We start from the raw sequence: 20,907 nt of genomic DNA on the forward strand, positions 1-20,907 counted from the left end.
CTTAGATCAGTAAATCACAAAGAATGTTCTCATCTCTGGATAAAGATCACAGATGAGGTAAGCCCAATTACAGTTTCTGTGTGTCCTTATACTATGCATAATTTAGCAGAGTTGTGATAGATCAAAACTTTTTATAGATTTTAATTTTCACTTTGTTTCAGAAGTTGATTATCTCTCAGAGGTCAAACATACCGTGCAGTTTCTGCTCCACTTGCTTATCACTGGTCCGGAAAGCCTAGCACTCTGGCCAGGTAAGTGTGGAAATGATCCTTCTATAAAAATATAGAACCCAAATGGGTTCTGCAAAGTGTGATCAGTCACTGGGCCAGTACCAAGAGTTGGGGTGCTTCCAGCACGAATGCTCCAGTCAAAATCATCGGTACCATTCTGCTTCCAATCGCAAAGATCAAACTCAAAATTACAACGTCCAAAATAGGAGTCTAGAGAGTAGACACAAGTACAGTTTGAATATTCACTAGTGTAACTATAAGGGAAACTATAACATCAGTCAAATAACATTAGTTTAGGTCTTGACATCACATGATCTACACAAAGAGCATATGTAGTCTTACTACAGAAACTCAGAAACAAGGAAGTTTTCACTGAGACTACAGAAAGTGTCATTACTGACACCTCACCCTGGTGAAACCGAGTTTCAAAGCTTGGACACATTGTCTTTTGAGGTGAGGCTTGACATTTACTATTTAATATAGGGAGGTGAGGGGTTGAAAGAAACAAGGTATTTAATATGCAAGATGCTTGCCCTTAATTAGCTCATCTTCCAGTTACAGACCTGAAATTTCAAAATTACAATCTAGGCCATCCTAGAAACTAGATTCCAGGACCAGGCATATAGAAGATGGGTTACACAATGGAAAGATGTTCAGATGTGGGGGTCAGTTCCAGATGGTTGTAATCCATAAACACTTTCTCCTTCCCTCAAGGAAACAAAAGAATAACTTTAGAAGGAAACCTTAAGGTATTTCTTTTGCTTCTCCATTTTTATTTTAGAACTGTTTTGCTTATTTGTGGATCACTTTAATTTTCCTTTTTATACCTTTTTTCATATTAAAGTTTAAAACCTTAATAAGTTTGGTCCTTGTATGCTCCAAATAGTCCATAGACTTTCAGAGAGTGTGTAGCCTTTTAACCGTTGGGCAGTAATATATTTTTATGGACTACTCACCTCGTATGTCTGATGAGTGGTAGTGTGTTGTGTATCTGCAGTTTGTGGACTTTGTTAGACTGGTTTCACACTAGTGTTTTTTTGCGCTGCGCTGCGTGCGCATACATGTGCATGCGCAATGCTCCCCTATGTTTAACATGGTGCTCATTGTCTAGCGTTTGTATGCGTTTTTGTGCGCATGCGTTTTTTTGCAGTGTGCGCCTATGTTGCATTTTTTTGTGTGCCCAGCCTGCCTCAAAAAAACGCATGTGCACAAAAGCGCACAGAATGCGCAAAAAAATCACATTACAGTCTATGTCAACGCGGCCGTGTGCATGGACAAGCGTACGTCAGCGTTTAAAATTGCAGGCTTTTTAAGAGTCAAACTGGTTAAAACGCATGCGCATAAAATAAGCAAATGCATGCAAAACGCTTGATGCGTTTTTTATATGCGTTTGGACTGCGCACGCAGCGCAGCGCAAAGCAACGCTAGTGTGAAAGTAGCCTTAGAGCGTGATTTATGCTCACGTTGCAGTTACAGATCAAGTGCAAGGTTGAGTAAGAGGAGATACATTTTTCACTTGCAATCGCAGCCCACATCAGATACTAAGAAGTGTGTGACAGTAGCATTACAGAGTGTAAAGCATATATTCATGTGTTCAATAACAGAGATGGAGTAAAACAAGACTAGGAATTGAAGTGGTCATAAAAAGATTTACGCATGTGTTTATTTTAGCTATCAGTTATTGGGCTACCAAAATAATTTTTTTGTGAGACAAAAAGTGACTTTTTTTTAGGTAGGTAATTTATATTTTTTTCTAGGTTAGTGTCATGCGTGCTCAAGGTAAATTGTGGCTATGGCTTAGTTGTCGTTGCTTTTTTTTTTCTTCTCTTTTTTGTATTTCATTCTTTTAGTATTTTTTGCAAAGTAATTAATTTTTTTTTTCATGTAAATGTACGACAGAATCTTAAAAGCGATTGCAGTTAGCTTATATTTATAATTTAAACTATTTTCCACTGTAAACGGGGCATCCATAGGAGATCCCGCAACCAGGGGAAATTGCCACCTGTGGTGACATCATGACATCACTAAGAGGCAGCGCTGATCAGAATCTATTAATTACACTTATGATAAAAGTTAAGTTCCTGTAGGCATTTTTCGTAGGGGAGAATATGGAACAAGATGAGGGCACGGCACACTAGTTGTTTATTGGTTCAATATTGAACTGAAGCCAGTACTGTTGAGTAGTTTAGTCCTCAATGAAATGGGAACAGTTCAGGAATCGGCAGCTTCCTGGCACACAATGGCCTTGATTTACTAGTAATAGCACAAGTGCATTTATAGAATATCTACTTTGTGTTGGGGCATGATACACATACGTTTGCTCAAAGATTAATATTCTGCAGTTCGTGTCACCTTATAAATAGAAAAGCATACGCAATAATAGGAAAAAAGTTTTTGACACCTTTTATATGTTCCTGATAATATTCCTCACTGAGTGTTTTTGATCTCTATATATGCAAATTGTCTCACCAGAACGCTAGTGCCACTTATTGAAAGCAGCGATCCAAAAAGTCAATATTGACTCTTTAACGAGTCTTGCAATATGACAGGATAAAAGCCAAACCAGAATCTCAATTTGCAGACACGATGTTTTAGGATGTTGCCCTTCATTAGTGCAAAGTATGAGATCTGATTTGGCTAGGTGAGAGACTCTGGGCTGAGGTCTAAGGGGTAATGTTTCCCCTTGTGAAGAGTGACATCCAGGCCTAAACTTCATCTATCAGGGTAAAAGAGGCCATTAATAAAGCAGCAATACAGGGAAAAGCCAAGTGTATCATAAAGAATGTCATTGACTTCATAATTCTCCTCGTGGAGAGTGACAAGCCAAGCTTAGCATGTCAAAGTGAGGAGACTTATAAGCCATTCATGCTTCTCTGGGAAATGAAATATGCAAATTGTCTCTTCAGATAGGCAGAGGACTAGAACTCTGGTGCCTTCCAATAGTTGGCGCTAGAGTTCTAGTCCTCTTCCCCTCTGAAGAGACAATTTGCATATTTAATTTCCCAGTGGAGAATGCATGGCCTATAAGTCTCCGCACTGTGACATGCCAGGCTTGGCTTGTCACTCTCCACAAGGAGAAACGTTACGCTTCAGACCCCAGATACAGAATATAATGGCAGGTAAATGGTAGCAGAGTAAACACTACATTGTAGAGAAAGTAAATTAAAACAGTATTTATAAAATCCGGAGGTTCATGTTGGCACATAGAGCTATCTTTTGAGTAAATTTTGAAGTCACTGACGTTCTTTATGACATACTTGGCATTTCCTTGTATTGCTGCTTTATTAATGGCCTCTCTTACCCTCATAGAAGAAGTTTAGAATATCCTGAATCAGCACCAACTAATGACAAGGATTTTACGTTAAAAATCATAGGAAATATGAGAAACATACAGTGGTCAATTTGGATGCCATGTTTATAACATTTAAAGGCGCTGTCTCACGTTCTCAGCTTCCTACTTGCTAAGGGGCAGCACACGCCTTATTGACATTCCATGACATTGCGGATAAGAGGCATTGTTGCGTTTCTAGTCTGAACTGTTCGCTCTCATGTGCCGCATGCAGAGGCCACTCTGCCTCTAAGACAAGAGCAGGGAAGCTAAATCTGGCCACATCCAGAGATAAAAAGTTAAAAATCCTTCTACTGTTCTTAAGAGTGGAGATTTTTAGTAACAACTAAGTTGCTTGTTTTTTAGAAGCACTTTAACCCTTTAATACAGATCCCTTGTTTCCATTTCCCTCTCTCTCACAGCTTGGCTCTCCTCCGTGATGATGTCAATGAGCCTAAAGGAGTTTACCACGTACTGGAAACATGGACATGTGAAGGAAGCCTAAAACAGCTATTTGAGCAAATGGATATTATACGGAGAGCAGGAGGAAGGTTTCTCACTTTGGACTTATGTGTTATGAGCCAGAGCAGGGAGCCACTGATCTATCCATGTAATAAATAGATGGCCATTCATTTGCTTGTCCGTCATGTAATAATACACTTCTTGTGGCTGCAGCTTTAGGAATAGGGCTAACTGAGCTTGGGTCCCATAACAAAAAAAAACTGTATGCTTAAGGCTACTTTCACACTTGCTTTGCAGCGCGTTTTTCCCACAAAAAAACGCATGGAAAAAACGCATACAAAAGCATACAAATGCTGCATTTTTTTCAAGCATTTTTATGAGCATGCATGAAAAAAACGCAGCGTTTTTATGCAATTTTAGTGCGTTTTTACCGTGTTTGCATTTTTTTCCAAGATTAGTTGGCCCCTCACACTAACCCAAACCATGACTTTACTAACCCTAACCCTAACCCTAACCCTTAACCAAACCATACCCTAACCCTAACCCTAACCCTTAACCAAACCATACCCTAACTCTGACCCTAACCCTAACCCTTAACCAAACCATACTAACCCTAACCCTAACCCTTAACCAAACCCTACTAACCCTAACCCAAACCCTAACCCTAAACCCTAACTAAGGCTAGTTTCACACTTGCTTTTTTTTGCAGCGCGTTTTTCCCGCAAAAAAACGCATTGAAAAAACGCATACATAAGCATACAACTGCTGCGTTTTTTTCAAGCATTTTTATGAGCATGCATGAAAAAAACGCAGCGTTTTTATGCGTTTGTATGCGTTTTTAGCGCGTTTTTACCGCGTTTGCGTTTTTTTCCAACATTTTTAGGTGGCCCCTCACACTACCCAAACCATGACTTTACTAACCCTAACCCTGACCCTAACCCTAACCCTAACCCTGACCCTAACCCTAACCCTAACCCTGACCCTAACCCTTAACCAAATCATACTTAACCCTAACCCAAACCCTAAACCCTAACTAACCCTAACCCTAACCCTAACCCTGACCCTAACCCTAACCCTAACCCTAACCCTAACCCTGACCCTAACCCTAACCCTGACCCTAACCCTTAACAAAACCATACTTAACCCTAACCCTGACCCTAACCCTAACCCTAACCCTAACCCTGACCCTGACCCTAACCCTTAACCAAACCATACTTAACCCTAATCCTGACCCTAACCCTGACCCTAACCCTAACCCTAACCCTAACCCTGACCCTAACCCTTAACAAAACCATACTAACCCTAATCCTGACCCTAACCCTGACCCTAATCCTTAACAAAACCATACTTAACCCTAATCCTGACCCTAACCCTGACCCTAACCCTAACCCTGACCCTAACCCTAACCCTAACCCTAACCCTGACCCTAACCCTTAACAAAACCATACTTAACCCTAATCCTGACCCTAACCATGACCCTAATCCTTAACAAAACCATACTTAACCCTAATCCTGACCCTAACCCTGACCCTAACCCTAACCCTAACCCTAACCCTAACCCTAACCCTGACCCTAACCCTTAACAAAACCATACTTAACCCTAATTCTGACCCTAACCATGACCCTAATCCTTAACAAAACCATACTTAACCCTAACCCTGACCCAAACCCCAACCCTAACCCTGACCCTGACCATAACCCTAACCCTAAACCCCCTTAACTAACCCTAACTCTAACCCAAACCCCTAAATTCCATGGTTTTAAAAAAAAAACGCATATGCAAAAAAACGCATACATGAGCATGCCAGTGCGCACATATGCGCATCCATAGGCTATAATGGCCATTTTTAGCGCAAAACGTGCGCATATGTGCGCATGCGCTTTTTTGCAGGGCCAAAAAATGCAACATGCTGCGTCTGGAAAATCCCAACGCACACCCCAAAAAAACGCAGCGCATGAAAATCGCATACATGCGCTTACCAGCGCGCAGGTATGCGCACCCATGTTAAATATAGGGGAAAAAACGCATGCGCAGGTGTGCGTTTTTTTCCAGCGCTAAAAAAACGCAAATGTGAAACCAGCCTTACCCTAAACCCTAACCATTAACCAAACCATACTAACCCTAACCCAAACCCTAACCCTAACCCCAAACCCCCTTAACAAACCCTAACTCTAACCCAAACCCCTAATTTCCATTGTCTAACCAGTGGTCAACAAAAAAACGCATGCGCAAAAAAAGCATACATGAGCATGCCAATGCGCACATATGCGCACCCATAGACTTATAATGGGTGTCTTGCTGTAAAAAAACGCATTGCGCGCGCATGCGTGTTTTGAGGCAAGTCAGACTCCCAAAAAATGCAACAGGATGCATTTTGTGCGCCCGAGCGCACACCACAAAAAAACGCATGCGCGTAAAAACGCATACAAACGCATGTGTATGCGCACATAAGCGCATCCCATGCAAAATATAGGGAAAAAAGCGCATGCGTTTTTTAGCGCTAAAGTACAGCGCAAAAAAACGCAAGTGTGAAACCAGCCTTAGCCCCTTTCTTCATGAGGACTTAATGCACATACTGACGATCCAATTCCCCCAAAAATATGATAAGCAAAAATATAATTTATTCTCTAAAGGGATGTAATATTGACTGCAGGGAAAATGAACACCTTTTTTAGTATAGTCCTGTTGGTAATTTCTGTATGCAACCCTGGAAATTATGGGTTAGGTCACTGTCACTTAGTTAGATCTATTATGGGGAGGACATCTGGCCGGATATTAAAATCACAGTGTCTTGAATACTAAATATGTGGAGACTATACTCATTGATTTTTCACGTATAATGTAGATCCATGTATATAGAATTATTGGATGTTTAGAACTTAACTATAGTCCATAAGGTCCTGTATTATGGAGTCACGTGTACGCTGTACAGCGCCATATGGTGCCCATTATACCATATTCTAAACGTGTTCTTGGTTAGAAACAATGTCCTCAATACAGCATCAGATGGAAAATGGGAACAAAATTATTTCTGTCCAATTTCAGAGGAACCAGAGAAAAAAGCCTCTTTACAAATCAGCATGACAGCAGAGGCAAACAGATGTACACTATGGAGCTATAACTTTCTAAACCTGCTGTATTATAGATTCCTAATTAGGGCTGGTTTTAGTGGTTGAAAAATAGGAAATTATCTTTGGATCCTGTTTCTCAAGGGTTTCCAATGAAAATAACCCCAAAAGCAAAGTAAAACTATATAAATAAGCCACACACATTTTGGGATTTTGCTCAGTGGAACACTGAAACATAATTGGAAATTTTAAGTCTTGTGGATTAGCAGTAAGTGTAGAGAGAAAGATGAAGCATAAGCCAAAAAGCACACACCACAATGTTTACAGTGAAGCATGGTGGAGACTGGATAATGCCTACACAGAAGCATGGTGGAGTCCAGCTAATGCGTTCAGTCAAGAATGAAGGTAACTCAGTGATGCATACAGTGAAGCATGTTAGAGTCTTGTTGATGCTTTAGGGCTGCTTTGCTTCCCCAGGAACAGGAAACCTGTAGCATGTGAGGACAAGATTGTACCAAGTTTTAGGAAATCCTAAAAGAAAAAGTTATACTTCCTGTGAGGAAGAAAGGCCTCTAAAATGTTCGTAAGGGACTGGACATTATGAAGCAAAAATAGAAAAAAACTAAAAACAACTTTATTTGAAATATTTTAAAATTCTCAATGGCATTTCCAAACATCATTAAATATAACATAATATCACGCTATACATCAAAGTGTTATGTTTAATGAAATGTGAAGATGCCATTGAGCATTTTTAAATATTTTTGATAAATTAAATTCAAATTTAGGAGTCGTTGGTGCTTAGTTTTCAAAAGGTAGAGGAGAAAACAAAGGGATTTGCTGCCTTGGAACTAATCCTTATAAACAGGGAGAAAATGGTTGAGGAGGTAAGAGTGGCTGGGACCCAAGGAGGCAGGAATTATGCTATCGTAGAATTTTTGATAATTAGAGGAAGACTCTTGAAGACTTCAAGGTTGGATTTCAGAAAGGCAGATATTAAGGGACTCGGAAAGAGGATTGGAGGGATCCAAAGGCTGGATATCTTTAAGGACAGAAATGTCCAGGAAAGATGGGAAATTTTGAAAAATGAGATTCTCAAAGCATAATCGTTAATCTGTAAAAGAGGGTAGAATAGGAAGCATTTAAGCAAACCAGGATGGATGAACACAGAACTTGAACACATCCTAAAAGGAAGAACGAAATGTTTACCAAATGGAAAGAGGAAAGCAATCTAAACAAGAATCTAATGCTGTCTGCAGAACCTGCAGGGCACACAGCAGATTATCTAAAGATGATAATCAATTAAGGCTAGCAAGAGATGACAAAAGCAATAAAAAAGGATTTTGGGGATATGTCAAAAGTAAAAGAAATGACAATGGTGAAAGTGGTAAAAATAATGTTGAGAAGGCCGAACTTTTAAATTCCTATTTTCCTTCTGTTCTCTCAGAAAGTAAATGTAACATCAACTGATCTCCACTGTAACAGTGAAGTAATAAAATAATCCACACTATCTATAAACAGAGAGATAGTGAGGGAATTCTTAGCTAACATAAATGAATTCAAGTCACCAGGTCCAGATGAATTACATCCTAGGGTACTGAGAGAGATAGCAGAGGAAATTATTGAACCACTCTCCATAATCTTTGAAAATTCTTGGAGAACAAGAGAAGTCCCAGAAGACTGGAGAAGAGCAAATGTTGTCCCTATCTTCAAAAAGGGGAAGAAGGTGGACCCAGGGAACTATTTGCCAGTGAGTCTGACTTCTATACCAGGAAAGATCTTTGAACAAATTATTAAACAACATGTATGTAAGTACCTTGATGAAAATAAAGTGATTAACCAGAGTCAGCATGGGTTTGTAACTAATAAGTCATGTCAGATTAACTTAATTTCCTTCTATGGCAGAATCACAGACTGGGTGGATCAGGGAAATGTAGTAGATATAGTATATGTTGACTTCTGCAAAGCATTTGACAAAGTATCTCATACCATCCATATTGAAAAAATGACTAAGTATGGAATGGACAAGGCAACTGTTAGGTGGGTTCATAACTGGCTTAGTGATCGGACCCAAAGAGTGGTCATAAATGGCTGCACATCCTGTTGGAAGAATATCTCAATTGGGGTACCACAGGGCTCTGTCCTGGGCCCTGTGTTGTTTAACATCATTATGATTTATATTAAGTAGTTGAGGGTAAACTGATCAGATTTGCTGATGGCACAAAGCCAGGAGGGATAGCTAATAACAGAGAAGAGAGAGAGGAATTAAAAAGATCTAATAAACTGGAGCAGTGGGCAGCAACTAACAGAATGTTTTTTAGCGGGCACAAATGCATTGTCCTACATCTGGGCAAGAAAAATGAAAAAAACATATATATACAGAAAAGGAGGAACAGGGCTAAGCAACAGCACATGGGAAAAAGATTGGGGTATACTAATAGATCATAAACTGAACATGAATCAACAGTGTGATGCAGCAGCAAAAAAGGCAAATACATTTCTGGGTCACATTAGCAGAAGCATACAGTCTAGATCACGTGAAGTAATTATTCCCCTCTACTACTACTTAGTCAGATCTAATCTGGAATACTGGGTCTAGCTCTGAGCACCACATTTAAAAAATGATATGAACAAACTGGAGCAAGTTCAGAGAAAAGCGACCAGAACGGTAACCCGGTCTGCAAACCATGTCCTATGAAGAACAGTTAAAGGATTTGGGAATGTTTAGCTTGCAAAAGAGAAGACTGAGAGGAGCTGTCTACAAATATATCAAGGTCTGTGACAGTGTAGAGGAATCAGCTTTATTCTCATTGGCACAAGGAAACACTAAAAGCAATGTGATGAAACTGAATGGTGGGAGACAAATTAGATATTAGAAAAAAAATTTTGACAGTGAGGGTGATCAATGTGAAGTGTTGAGTTCTCCTTCAATGGAAGTCTTCAAACAGAGGGTGGACAGACATCTGTCTGGGATGATTTAGTGAATCCTGCATTGAGCAGGGGGTTGGACACGATGATGCTGGAGGTCCCATCCAACTTTATCATTCTATGATTCTATGACGTCCAATTTAATATTAGCAATACTATTGAACTGGAGGCCCTTGTCAATAAGGATTGGGCTAGGGATCCTCAGGGACGCTGTCAGGAGTTGCTGAGTGACTAAGCCTCACATTTGCATCAGGTCAAAAAAGCTGGAGGGGCTCTACTAAGCATGAAAGTCGCTTTTCATGAAGTGGGTAAATAATTTTGAGATTGCAGTATTCATAAAAAGTGACATTTTGTGCTGAATTTGGCGGAACCACTCGTTATACTAGTCGTGTTGAGCTACTTACATTGTTCTTGTTTGATTGGTTTATTGCATTCAGTAGAAAGTTTGTAAATTTTGCAACATTTCAAATGGGGGCTGAATAATTTTGTTGTACAGTATGTATTATGTCAGTCATTTTAGAAAGTATAATTTGCTAATTGCACCATGTTTAAAGAGGTTATCTAGGACTATTTTTTTTTTTACTATGTCTCTGTGCCCGCTGCCGATCTCTGCCTGCAAAGATAGGTAACAGACCGCTCTTGTTGGCGACTCAACAACTTTCAGTGACATCACATTGATAAAGGAGTGGCTTCTCTTCCACTCTACGCTGTTGACAATGCAGGACTGCTGATCATCATGCTGATTGAAAATCGGCTCCCTGCTGCCTAACTGCGGGGAGTCGGATGTTAATTAGCATGACGTTGGCAGTCACGCTTCATTGACAGAGAAGCCCAGAAGAAGAAGAGCTGCTCTGTTGACGTGGAGCAGCTGAATTGCTGGAAGGAGTAGTCAGTGATCTCTTGAGCCGGTGACGGGTAAAACAGTTGCCTCTGTTAGCAACAACCTTCATGTTTTTGTTTTGCCTTTACACTATTGGCCAAAAAACTAAGTCCTGGACAACTCCATTAAGAACTGCCTGATGGGTTATTGTGGGCTGTTTGTTGTACTATTATCTTTGCATTATATAGGGGTTTAATTTCTGAATTATTATGGCAGTATTCGATGACATCTATATGGAAATATTTTGCTGATTGTTTTTGTGAATATTATTTCAAAACTACACAATATTAAGGAAATGCATGATAGTTGAGCGTGTTCTTTATGTTGTAGTATTGTATTAGCACTATTTCATGGTTTAATGTGGGCTTAAACAGGAACATTGTCCAAAAATAGCAAATTGAAGGCTCTATATTGTACTGGTGCACCAGAATACTTTTCTGTGAAACTGGCCCTGGCTGTATAATGTTTGTATATACAAGGCCTGAGCAATAAAATGTGTAAAATTGTAAATAAAAATGTAAGAATGACCTGTGGTTAATCTAACTATTGTCATTTGTTTGCCCAGTTTGTAGTCACTTACCGCACAAGTGCTGGTCCTCGTCAGAGTTATCCGAGCAGTCATTGACAAAGTCACACATGTTATTCTTGGGAATGCAATAATTATTGGAGCACCTAAACTCCTCGGATGTACATTGCTTGTCCAATACTAGTACTGGTGAACAGTCCTCAAAAGAAATATCATCCACGCTGACATCTCCCACATAACTGACACCACGTTTAGCCTGAAGGACAATCTAAAAAAATAAATGTTACTGAAAATGAAATATTGCAGGACACTTGCTTTCAGTGTGGTATTCATTTTCGTGAAGAAATTACATCAATGGCTGTCTTACTTCTAGGACACTGAATTTGGGGAGAAATCGAGCAGCAAGTATTTAATTTTCCTACAGCGGCTCCGCAGGGGAGTGAAGTATTAAACAGTGGCCAATGAAATCAATGATACTGATTTGCTTGTTGTGCTGGGTAGAGAAGATTGAATCTTATGAAATTTGTTTTGGGAAGATTTGCTCTTGTCCAAAGAAAATTGGATTAGTTAGTTTATTATTTTGGTCTCTCCATGTCCCGAGTTTAATAAACAAAGGCCATACTCACCTGTCCTACTCCACCCTTCATCTGTCCTGCTGACTTCTCTCTCTCTTCCCAGCCTCCTTTGGAACAGTCTTTAGACCACATGTTTCAGTAGTGACTACATTTCACGTGGTCATGACAATAACATGTGTCGCCCCAAGAATGTGCACATGCTTGGAACGAGGCCTCATCAGCATTAGACCAAGGACTGATCCAAAGACCAAAGAGGAGAAAAAAGTTGTAAAAATTCCCCCCCAGCGCATCTTTGGCCAGCTTTTCTTTATGGCATCTACCATGAATATGCTATTACTTGCTGATTAGTATGTTCTTACTGAAAAAGACCCCCATGATCACAAGAGAAAAGAGGTCAAGTCAGCTCACAAGATACTTAAAGGGAATCCTAAAGGGAATCTGCATAACCCCCACCCCCACCTCTGATTGGTAACTTTCTGCCTACACATTGTGTACACAGAAAGCTGCCAATCAGTGGCGTGGGTGGAGTTATACAGAGCTCAGCATTCTGAACACTGCTAAAACATTGATTTTATAAAAAAAAAGTACAGAAAGCAGACCAGTAAATGATACATTGCTGGAATTAGGGTCTCTCAAAGTGCCCAAAGGCCCCTTTTTCTGAGTAACACATGATAGGCAGTGAGTTGTGTAACAGATTTTCCACTAAGCCGCAGGAGCTAAGAGTTACACAATCCATATGTAGTCCAAGTTATTCTGTGATAATAATGACTACATATTGGTGGTTATACTATACTACAAATAGGCCCGATGCTATTGCATCAGGAGTGTGGTGAAATGAACATCCGCGCGGTTTTGGTGGGGAATTTGAATCCCCCGGCTGAGCCATTGAGCGGTGCCATGCGGGATTTGAATCCCCTGCCAAAGTCGCGCGGCACCGCTCATTGGCTGAACACCCCTGGCACTCAACCAATGAGTGGCGCGGGATCCCCCACCCCGCCGGCTGAGCCAATGAGCGGTGCCGCGCGGGATTTGAATCCCCCCAAAGCCGCGCAGCCAGGGGTGACTCAGCCAATGAGCGGTGCCGCATGCCTTGGCTGGGGATTTTAATCCCGCGCCGCTCATTGGCTGAGCCGGCAGGCGGCTCAGCCAATGAGCGTGCGGCGGCTATGGTGGGCGATTTGAATCCTGCACGGCACCGCTTATCGGCTCAGCCGGCGGGCGGCTCAGCCAATGAGCGGTGCACACGCGGCTTGGTGGGGATAAGAATCCCGGCCGCCATATCGGAATACCCATAACTTGGGTGTTCCAATATGACGGTCGGTGTACTTTCGGTCGCGGTGCATTGTGGAAGCGACACAAGCGCCAGAAGTGAGTGACAGAGTTTATTGGTAATTATATATTAGATATTCCCACCTTGGTTTAGTGCTGTGCTAGCTAAAGTTTTATTATCCAAGTATTTTCTAACGTTGTCTAACTCTTCTAAACTTCGAAGCTAATAACAAAATCTTATGCTAAAAATATCTGCTCTTGTCACAGATCGCTTCATTACCTAGGCAAGTGGCAATCTCCTATTTAACATTTGATAGATTATTATCTTCCAAGACCTACTGTAAGAGAAACATGATACTCAAACGAAAATACATATCGGTTTAATTATCTGGCTAGGAGACACAATGTGGAGCATATGGTATGTTCAATTAATTACCTTGCCGCTGACATTGTTTATGGTGCTATATTTCAATTTCACTCCAGTAAATTAGACATTCTGTTAAACTCCAAGGGGAATATTGTGAGGGCAACAGAATAGGAAATGTATCACCAAGCTCCTATTGCAGTCATTGTTTCCAATTCCAGACTACTTTATATGCCAGCTCTTTGCACCGAAACCAATGAGAGACGACAAGTTGAGATTTGTTTACAAGATGCCCATAAAGAGTTAAAGGAGTTATCTGGTCATAGGTATTTGATGACCTAGCTACAGGATTGATCATCAATAATAGATCTCGGGTTCCTACACCTGGTGCCCCCACTGATCAGCTGTGTTGACACAATGGGCCTGATTTATCAAAGCTTTCAAGGTTCTGACTTAAAAGCTTTGAAAAGTTGCAAACTTTAGGTGCAACTCAGAATTTTGCCGTTTTGTGACTTTTGACGTTCTAATGCCAGTTTCCATTTCGGTGGAGCAGGGATGGGCTGGGGATGCGGCTGGGGTGTGACGACACAGCTCCTCTAATTCATGATGAGCTGTGGTGTTTCTTATGCTAGAAACCTCACTTCATTCATAAACAGGCATGAACCTCTTCATTAATCAGGAGCATCTGACTCCATCACGCCCCCTCCTCAAGACCTATGTGAACAACATGCCTTCTCTTGTCTCTTTTATTTCGACCATCTGGAACTCATGGTCAGCGTTCAAGAAACTCCCTTACACCTAAGACTTCTTCCATTGGATGTCCACTACTTTTACATTGATGACGTATACTTAGGATATGTCACCAATGTCTGATCGGCTGGGGTCCGACACTCGGCACCCTCGCCAATCAGCTGTTATCAGTGTCGGCGGCATCCGGAAGTACTCACTTGCCAAGCTGCTCTGTCTTCTGGTAGTGACCGAGGCAGGGTACTGCACATCTGCTTCCTATTCAAATCAATAGGAGGAGGTGGATTTGTAGCACCCTGCAGTGGCCACTGTCAGACGATAGCCAACTCCGCAAGTGAGTACTTCAGGCCGGCGGCCGCTACCGATAACCCTGATCTAAGGATAGTTCATCAATGTAGACATAGTGGACAACCTCTTTCACCTTCTGTCTCTCACTGAAATCTGGATCTAGCAGTTGGACACCATAGCCGATGCTGCTCTCTTTTTATGATGGTCTACAATTTTTCGCATTCCCCCAGATCTCAGAGCAGACAAGGTGGTGGTGTTGGATTGCTCCTTTCATCACAATGTGCTTTTCAGTTTATTCCCCCGCTACCAACTAAATAATAAAAATAGTATAGTCCTATTTTATTGGTTCCAGGGACCCACGCGGTTTCTGTCCTTTCTGCTCCAGTAGTGATGTGTCGTCATGAACATGTGATCCCTCCTGCCAATCATTATCTGCAGTGGTAACCTTGGTGGTGGTGACACATAAGTGATTAATTGCTGTTGTGACATTTGCGTCATCACTGGAGCAGAAAGATCAGAAATCTATGAAACACTTGAGAAAGTCATTACGGGACCAGTGAGGTGTTAGTAAGGTTAAGTATGATTTCTTTTATTATTTAATCATTTTAAGCTTTTGAAAATATTTAGATGGATGGACAACCCCTTTGAAATCATGGCAATTGTCTACTGGAATAGACATTTCGGTGGCCTACATACTGCAGACGGCACTGTGTTAATTGTTACAGATTGTTGTTATGTGTGTATGTCCTCACTAGACTGTATCGTGTGACCTCTCTGGTTTGCATGACGTTCTTTCCTGAATCCCCCATGTTGAAAATTAAGCTGACAAAAGCAAAACAGTTTATTTTCCCATGAGTGTTGATGATTCTGCTGGAAGCTGAAATCTGCAACTACAATAATAGCCCAATTAGCAGAACAATCATTGCATCTAAGTATTGGCAATAGATGAAGGGTTCAGGGCCAGGATGAGGGGTAGGCAGGGTAGTCACCGGCTCAGGGCGCTATCGTTTGCCTTCCCGAGTAGGGCACACTTTGAAAAAAAACCCTGATATTGCTCAATCACTTCAGCTGCATAGCGCCTTCCTACGGCCCGATACCTTCCAAGTCACTGACCCTTGAGGCTATGGGTTCATCAAGGGTGGGGAAGGGTGCCATCAGCTTCATCTGCCTAGGGCACTAAAATATACCTTGTTTAGGCCATGGAAGGGGTCATTCTCCAATGAACCACCTGCACAATCTGATAATCCCCACCATTCAATCACTGATGATCTGTACTAACGACAAACCGTCAATGCTTCAATACTGTAAAACCTCTTAAATATGTAACACAAATATACAAACCTGAAAGTTAGACAATGTCCCCAAGTAAACTTCTGCCCTCCTCCATTTAGCTCCTTGTTTCCCACTTTGGAACCAAACTTCATAAGTCACATTGATGAGTCTAATAAGTACCTGCAATATTGAAGATAGACGTATCATTAGACTATAGGAATAAAAACGTGCATAGACATCTTCTCATTTTGAATAACAGCTTCACACAATATATAGATTTTCTATAATACATTTCTGCATTTTTAACTTGTACAGCCAATTTTAAAATAAAAAAAACTATTCTTTTATAGCAGGCATTGATGAGATCCAGACTTTTTATGGAATTTAGTGCAACTTTCTAAAGATTGACCATCTGTCTATTTTTTGCTTGCCACGTCCAGGCTCTTTGTACAAACAGTAACTGTCTCAAATATAAAAATATGTATTTCTCTTCTGCTTTGTGTTAGCATTCTGATGACAGAATAGTAGAGATGATTGACATGTTCTCTTACAAAGATACATGGTTATATGGGTTGTAAAAAACACGGCTCCATTAAGTTCAACCTTTCTCCACGAGTTCTACGAACTCTACGTTCCCCTGACTTTCCATTTGTTAGTCAGTTTCAACGCTGCTGACTGGCATTATCAATTCCTTGAATATATTTTTGTATCCCTTTCCTGTTTTATACAGTTCAACTACCTTTTACCGTAGATCCGTTGACAATTCTTTTGCTTTCCCCATGACTCACAATCCAGAAACGTCAATAGCTGGATGAAAGATGCAAGAGTCTGTCTGGATCCCAGAAACTCTCTCAGCTTTTATGCACACACACCGATTACAAGCAAACAGGTCACAGGTGAGGATGTTACCTTTAGTAGCCATTCAAACCCATTTGTGTCAACTTCTGTGCATGTTATCAGGTCAAAATCATCAGGGTATGTAAAGTTTTGTTCAGGGTCATTTGGAAAAACACAGTAGTTTGACAATAAATGGCTTCACCCAATCACTAACCATGAGTGGAGGAAAAGATTTGGTGTTATCATTCATATTCTGTCCAGCCATATAATTGTTGTCTAGAAAGTCATTTTTGTGTGTATTAATCCTTCATATATTTCATACTGTAAGGTAACAGCACCACCTGCTGGCCGTTTAATGCATAGATTCTAGTTTAATTTGCAATGTATTGTGGGATTGTTCCTGTTACATCATAGTCTTGTTTATGACACTGTGAGGGGAACAGCAGCCATTATTCCTCCACAAGTCTTAGGAGAAACTACACCATTCGTGTTCTTCATGCTTCTTAAACAGCCTGCTCTAAGCATAGTTGGTAAGCACTATCTAGGTGTTATAATCCTGTGTTTATAACGTTTGTTGTATTAAATAGGTAATCATCAGCTATGTATTACCTCATGGTACCTATGTATTACCTCATGGTACCTATGTATTACCTCATGGTACCTATGTATTACCTCATGGAACCTATATATTACCTCATGTTACTGTGTATTGCAGACTATCTGTATTTTATGCTCTGTGCAGTTATATATTCTGAAATGCTCCTGTTATTGCATCCTATAGTTTCACCCTTTCCTGTCACATCTGCAATCAATAAAAGAAGGTTACAATTTTACAGCCTCTTTTCTTAAAGAAGACAGGGGGTTTAGCTACATGTCTCATTGCACACCCTGCTAACGTGTATGAGGACAGTATAATAGGTGTTATAATCCTGTGTTTATAACGTTTATTGTATTAAATAGGTAATCATCAGCTATGTATTACCTCATGGTACCTATGTATTACCTCATGTTACCCATGTATTACCTCATGGAACCTATGTATGACCTCATGGAACCTATGTATTACCTCATGGAACCTATGTATTACCTCATGGTACCTATGTATTACCTCATGGAACCTATATATTACCTCATGGTACCTATGTATTACCTCATGGTACTGTGTATTGCAGACTATCTGTATTTTTATGCTCTGTGCAGTTATATATTCTGAAATGCTCCTGTTATTGCATCCTATAGTTTCACCCTTTCCTGTTACATCTGCAATCAATAAAAGAAGGTTACAATTTTACAGCCTCTTTTTTTAAAGACAACAGGGGGTTTAGCTACATGTCTCATTGCACACCCTGCTAACGTGTATGAGGACAGTATAGTGAAACAACTGCTGAGAACAAGCTCAGAAGATCTGACGTTACAGAGCCCGCCATTATCCAAGCATACGGTTATTGCACACGGATATTGCAGCAACCTCCTAACGGTCGGACCAAATAATCAGACCATACGGAGCCCGCCATTATCCACGCAGAGCCGACAAAGGGATATCACAGCGGTCACCTAACTGTTGAATCATGTCTCAAGGATGAGCATCCTCTTTCAAGACGAGATCACGAGTTGGTTCCTCCAAGACATCATCCGTCAGCAATGCCGCCGCTATTGCCCGCGCAAAAGCTGAAGCGGCAAAAGCAAGAAGCACCTTTGCTGAGCAAGAGATAGAATTGAAACTACAACAAGCATCCCTGGATGCAGAAAAAGCGCGCCAACAAGCATGCCTGGATACGGAAAAAGCGTCACTGGTGCAGAAAAAGCATGCCAACAAGCATGCCAGGATGAAGAGAAAGCGTGCCTTGAAGCAACATTACAGAAACTTGTTATTGAAAAAGAAACAGCAGCTGCCATAGCAGAAGCAGAAGCCTTGGAAGCTGCCGTATATTCTGACGAAGAACACAGCAGACGCAGCAGTGTGCTAGGCCTACAGGAAGTTACTCACGATCCATTGCAGCATACTGCAGAGTACGTCCATCAGCATTCCAAATCAAATGACGATCCAGACCCACAGGCGAAGACAGAGCATTTTGTCAACAAGTGAAGCCAACCAGATAATTCGGACCCCCAGAAAGCCAACTATCAGTCTCCCTACCAAAAGCAAGGAAATACACATTGGGATGATACTGACTACAATAATCTTTCTCCAGAACAGAAGATCCGGAATCTGTCCCGGCTTAAAGAGAATCCCTTAGCTTCAGAAAGGTACTACAGCAGTTGGACCAAACCAGAGACATCTAACAGGTATGATTGCACAGCACACATGTACTCTGACAACACTCCATCAGCTGGCATCAGTGCCAATCAAGCCACGATGGACTTTGCCAAGTTCCTTGCTCGACGTGAGTTGGTCACTAAGGGACTTGTAAAGTTCAGCGATTGCGCTGAAAACTACAGGGCTTGGCGAGCCTCCTTCAGAAATACCATAAGAGACATAGATCTATCATGTAGTGAAGAAGTGGATCTCTTGGTAAAATGGCTAGGAAGTGAGTCTGCCGAACACGCAAAGAGAATCAGAGACATTAATGTAAATTATCCAGATGTTGGCCTCAAAAGAATTTGGAATAGACTTGATGAATGCTATGGCTCAGTAGAGGTTATAGAAAGTGCCTTGTTTAAAAGAATAGAGGACTTTCCTAGAATAGCGAACAAGGATTATTCAAAGCTCAGAGAATTAACTGACTTGTTAATGGAGTTGTGTGTAGCAAAAGCAGAGGGAGATCTTGTGGGGTTGACATATCTCGACACTGCTAGAGGTGTAAACCCCATAGTTCAAACGAGAACCAAAAAACTTGAGGGCACTACAAAAATCCAAGGGGGACTGCTGACCAACACACCTGGTTAAATAGTGCATAAAAATGGAAGAAAAAGAGGTGTGCAAAACTGGACGCGATCAACCCCAAAATAGGACAAAATAATATTAATATTTTTCACATAACTATATGAAAAAATGATACATTTTTATTAGCCACATACAAAAGAAAAACACACAAATGACAAGAGGAAAAAGTGACCTTGAAAACAATTAAAAAGGCCAAGACAGATTGGCCGTAAATGACACTCCAAAGAAAGGGGTTTCTAAGAAAACCCGATGTTTACCCCCTCCAATAAGCTGGGCAAAAAACATGCAAAAGGTATACATGCATGCATAAAGTAAAACCTATATAATTAGGTATAACGGTAAGACAAAGCCGCACATGAATAGCAGTACGTCAGACAATTTGCATGTTCATAAAAAATGGAAATCAAGCGGACCTGATTGACATATGGCTATAAATTCACGAACCCTCATGTGTAGACAATGGTTTATACAATAAAATGCTATATATAGTTTACAGTACCCAAAGTGAGTCTAAAAATTGAAATGTCCCCAGAAAGGGTAAAACCTACAGTATATGGACCCTATATTAAACAAAACAATGAATCAAGGTAAAACATAAATGGCAGTACGTAGAATGAACCATTTACATGTCAAACAAAAGGACATAATTATGGGTGACCATAAAAATATGTATCCTCATTGTAACTAGCTATAGAAGCATGTGTCCTCCTTGTTGAGAATGAATAGCCCTAAGCAAGATTCACAAAGTAGGAAAAAGGGTCCATAAAGGGAAATACCTCTCAAAGAGTCTGCAAATATACCTGATCTCAAATAAGCAGAAAAATTATAACAAACACATGGGTCACCGTGGCAAAATAGAAAGGAGACTAAGTGATATCCACAATAGAAAGCATGCATATGCACAATCTGCCTAGAAAATGTGTAAACCCATGAGAAAAAGGCCCTGCATCGGTATGAAGATGAAACCTGCTGCCCGCAAGATCTGGACCTCCTTCTCCCCTGAGGAAGCCACGTTAGAGGTGGCGACACGCATTGGGTGGTATTCCCCCTCCTTCTGTTAGATCTTGCTATCCTAGAGATGATGGAGCAAGGAATGGTGCAGGACAAAACGAAGAGCTGGATTGCACCTCTACCCTTCAAGCCTCAAAGACAACGCTTGCCTAACAACAGAGAACAAGTTTACAAACACTTTGTCTCCCTCATGCACAGCTTCTGTAGTAGACCAAAGATGAAAGACCATTTCTTAAC

General features: G+C 40.8%; 1 protein-coding gene across 2 annotated transcripts in view; it reads right to left on the reverse strand.

Moving 5' to 3' along the window:
• MALRD1 (MAM and LDL receptor class A domain containing 1) overlaps positions 1 to 20,907 on the reverse strand; it is a 586,417-nt gene that overhangs the window by 288,917 nt on the left and 276,593 nt on the right. For both annotated transcript variants that reach the window (XR_012233447.1, XM_073581848.1), the window contains exons 23-25: positions 16,008 to 16,118; positions 11,478 to 11,691; positions 193 to 440 (exon numbers count right to left, since the gene is read on the reverse strand). Coding sequence is in view for 1 of the 2 variants with exons in the window: in XM_073581848.1 (XP_073437949.1) it covers positions 193 to 440; positions 11,478 to 11,691; positions 16,008 to 16,118 (573 nt within the window). In the remaining variant the exon portion in view is untranslated. The remainder of the gene's footprint in view (positions 1 to 192; positions 441 to 11,477; positions 11,692 to 16,007; positions 16,119 to 20,907) is intronic.

Source organism: Dendrobates tinctorius, unplaced genomic scaffold (assembly GCF_039654945.1).
Source record: "Dendrobates tinctorius isolate UK_male_01 unplaced genomic scaffold, ASM3965494v1 ptg000070l, whole genome shotgun sequence".
In the NCBI taxonomy this organism is placed as follows: domain Eukaryota; kingdom Metazoa; phylum Chordata; class Amphibia; order Anura; family Dendrobatidae; genus Dendrobates; species Dendrobates tinctorius.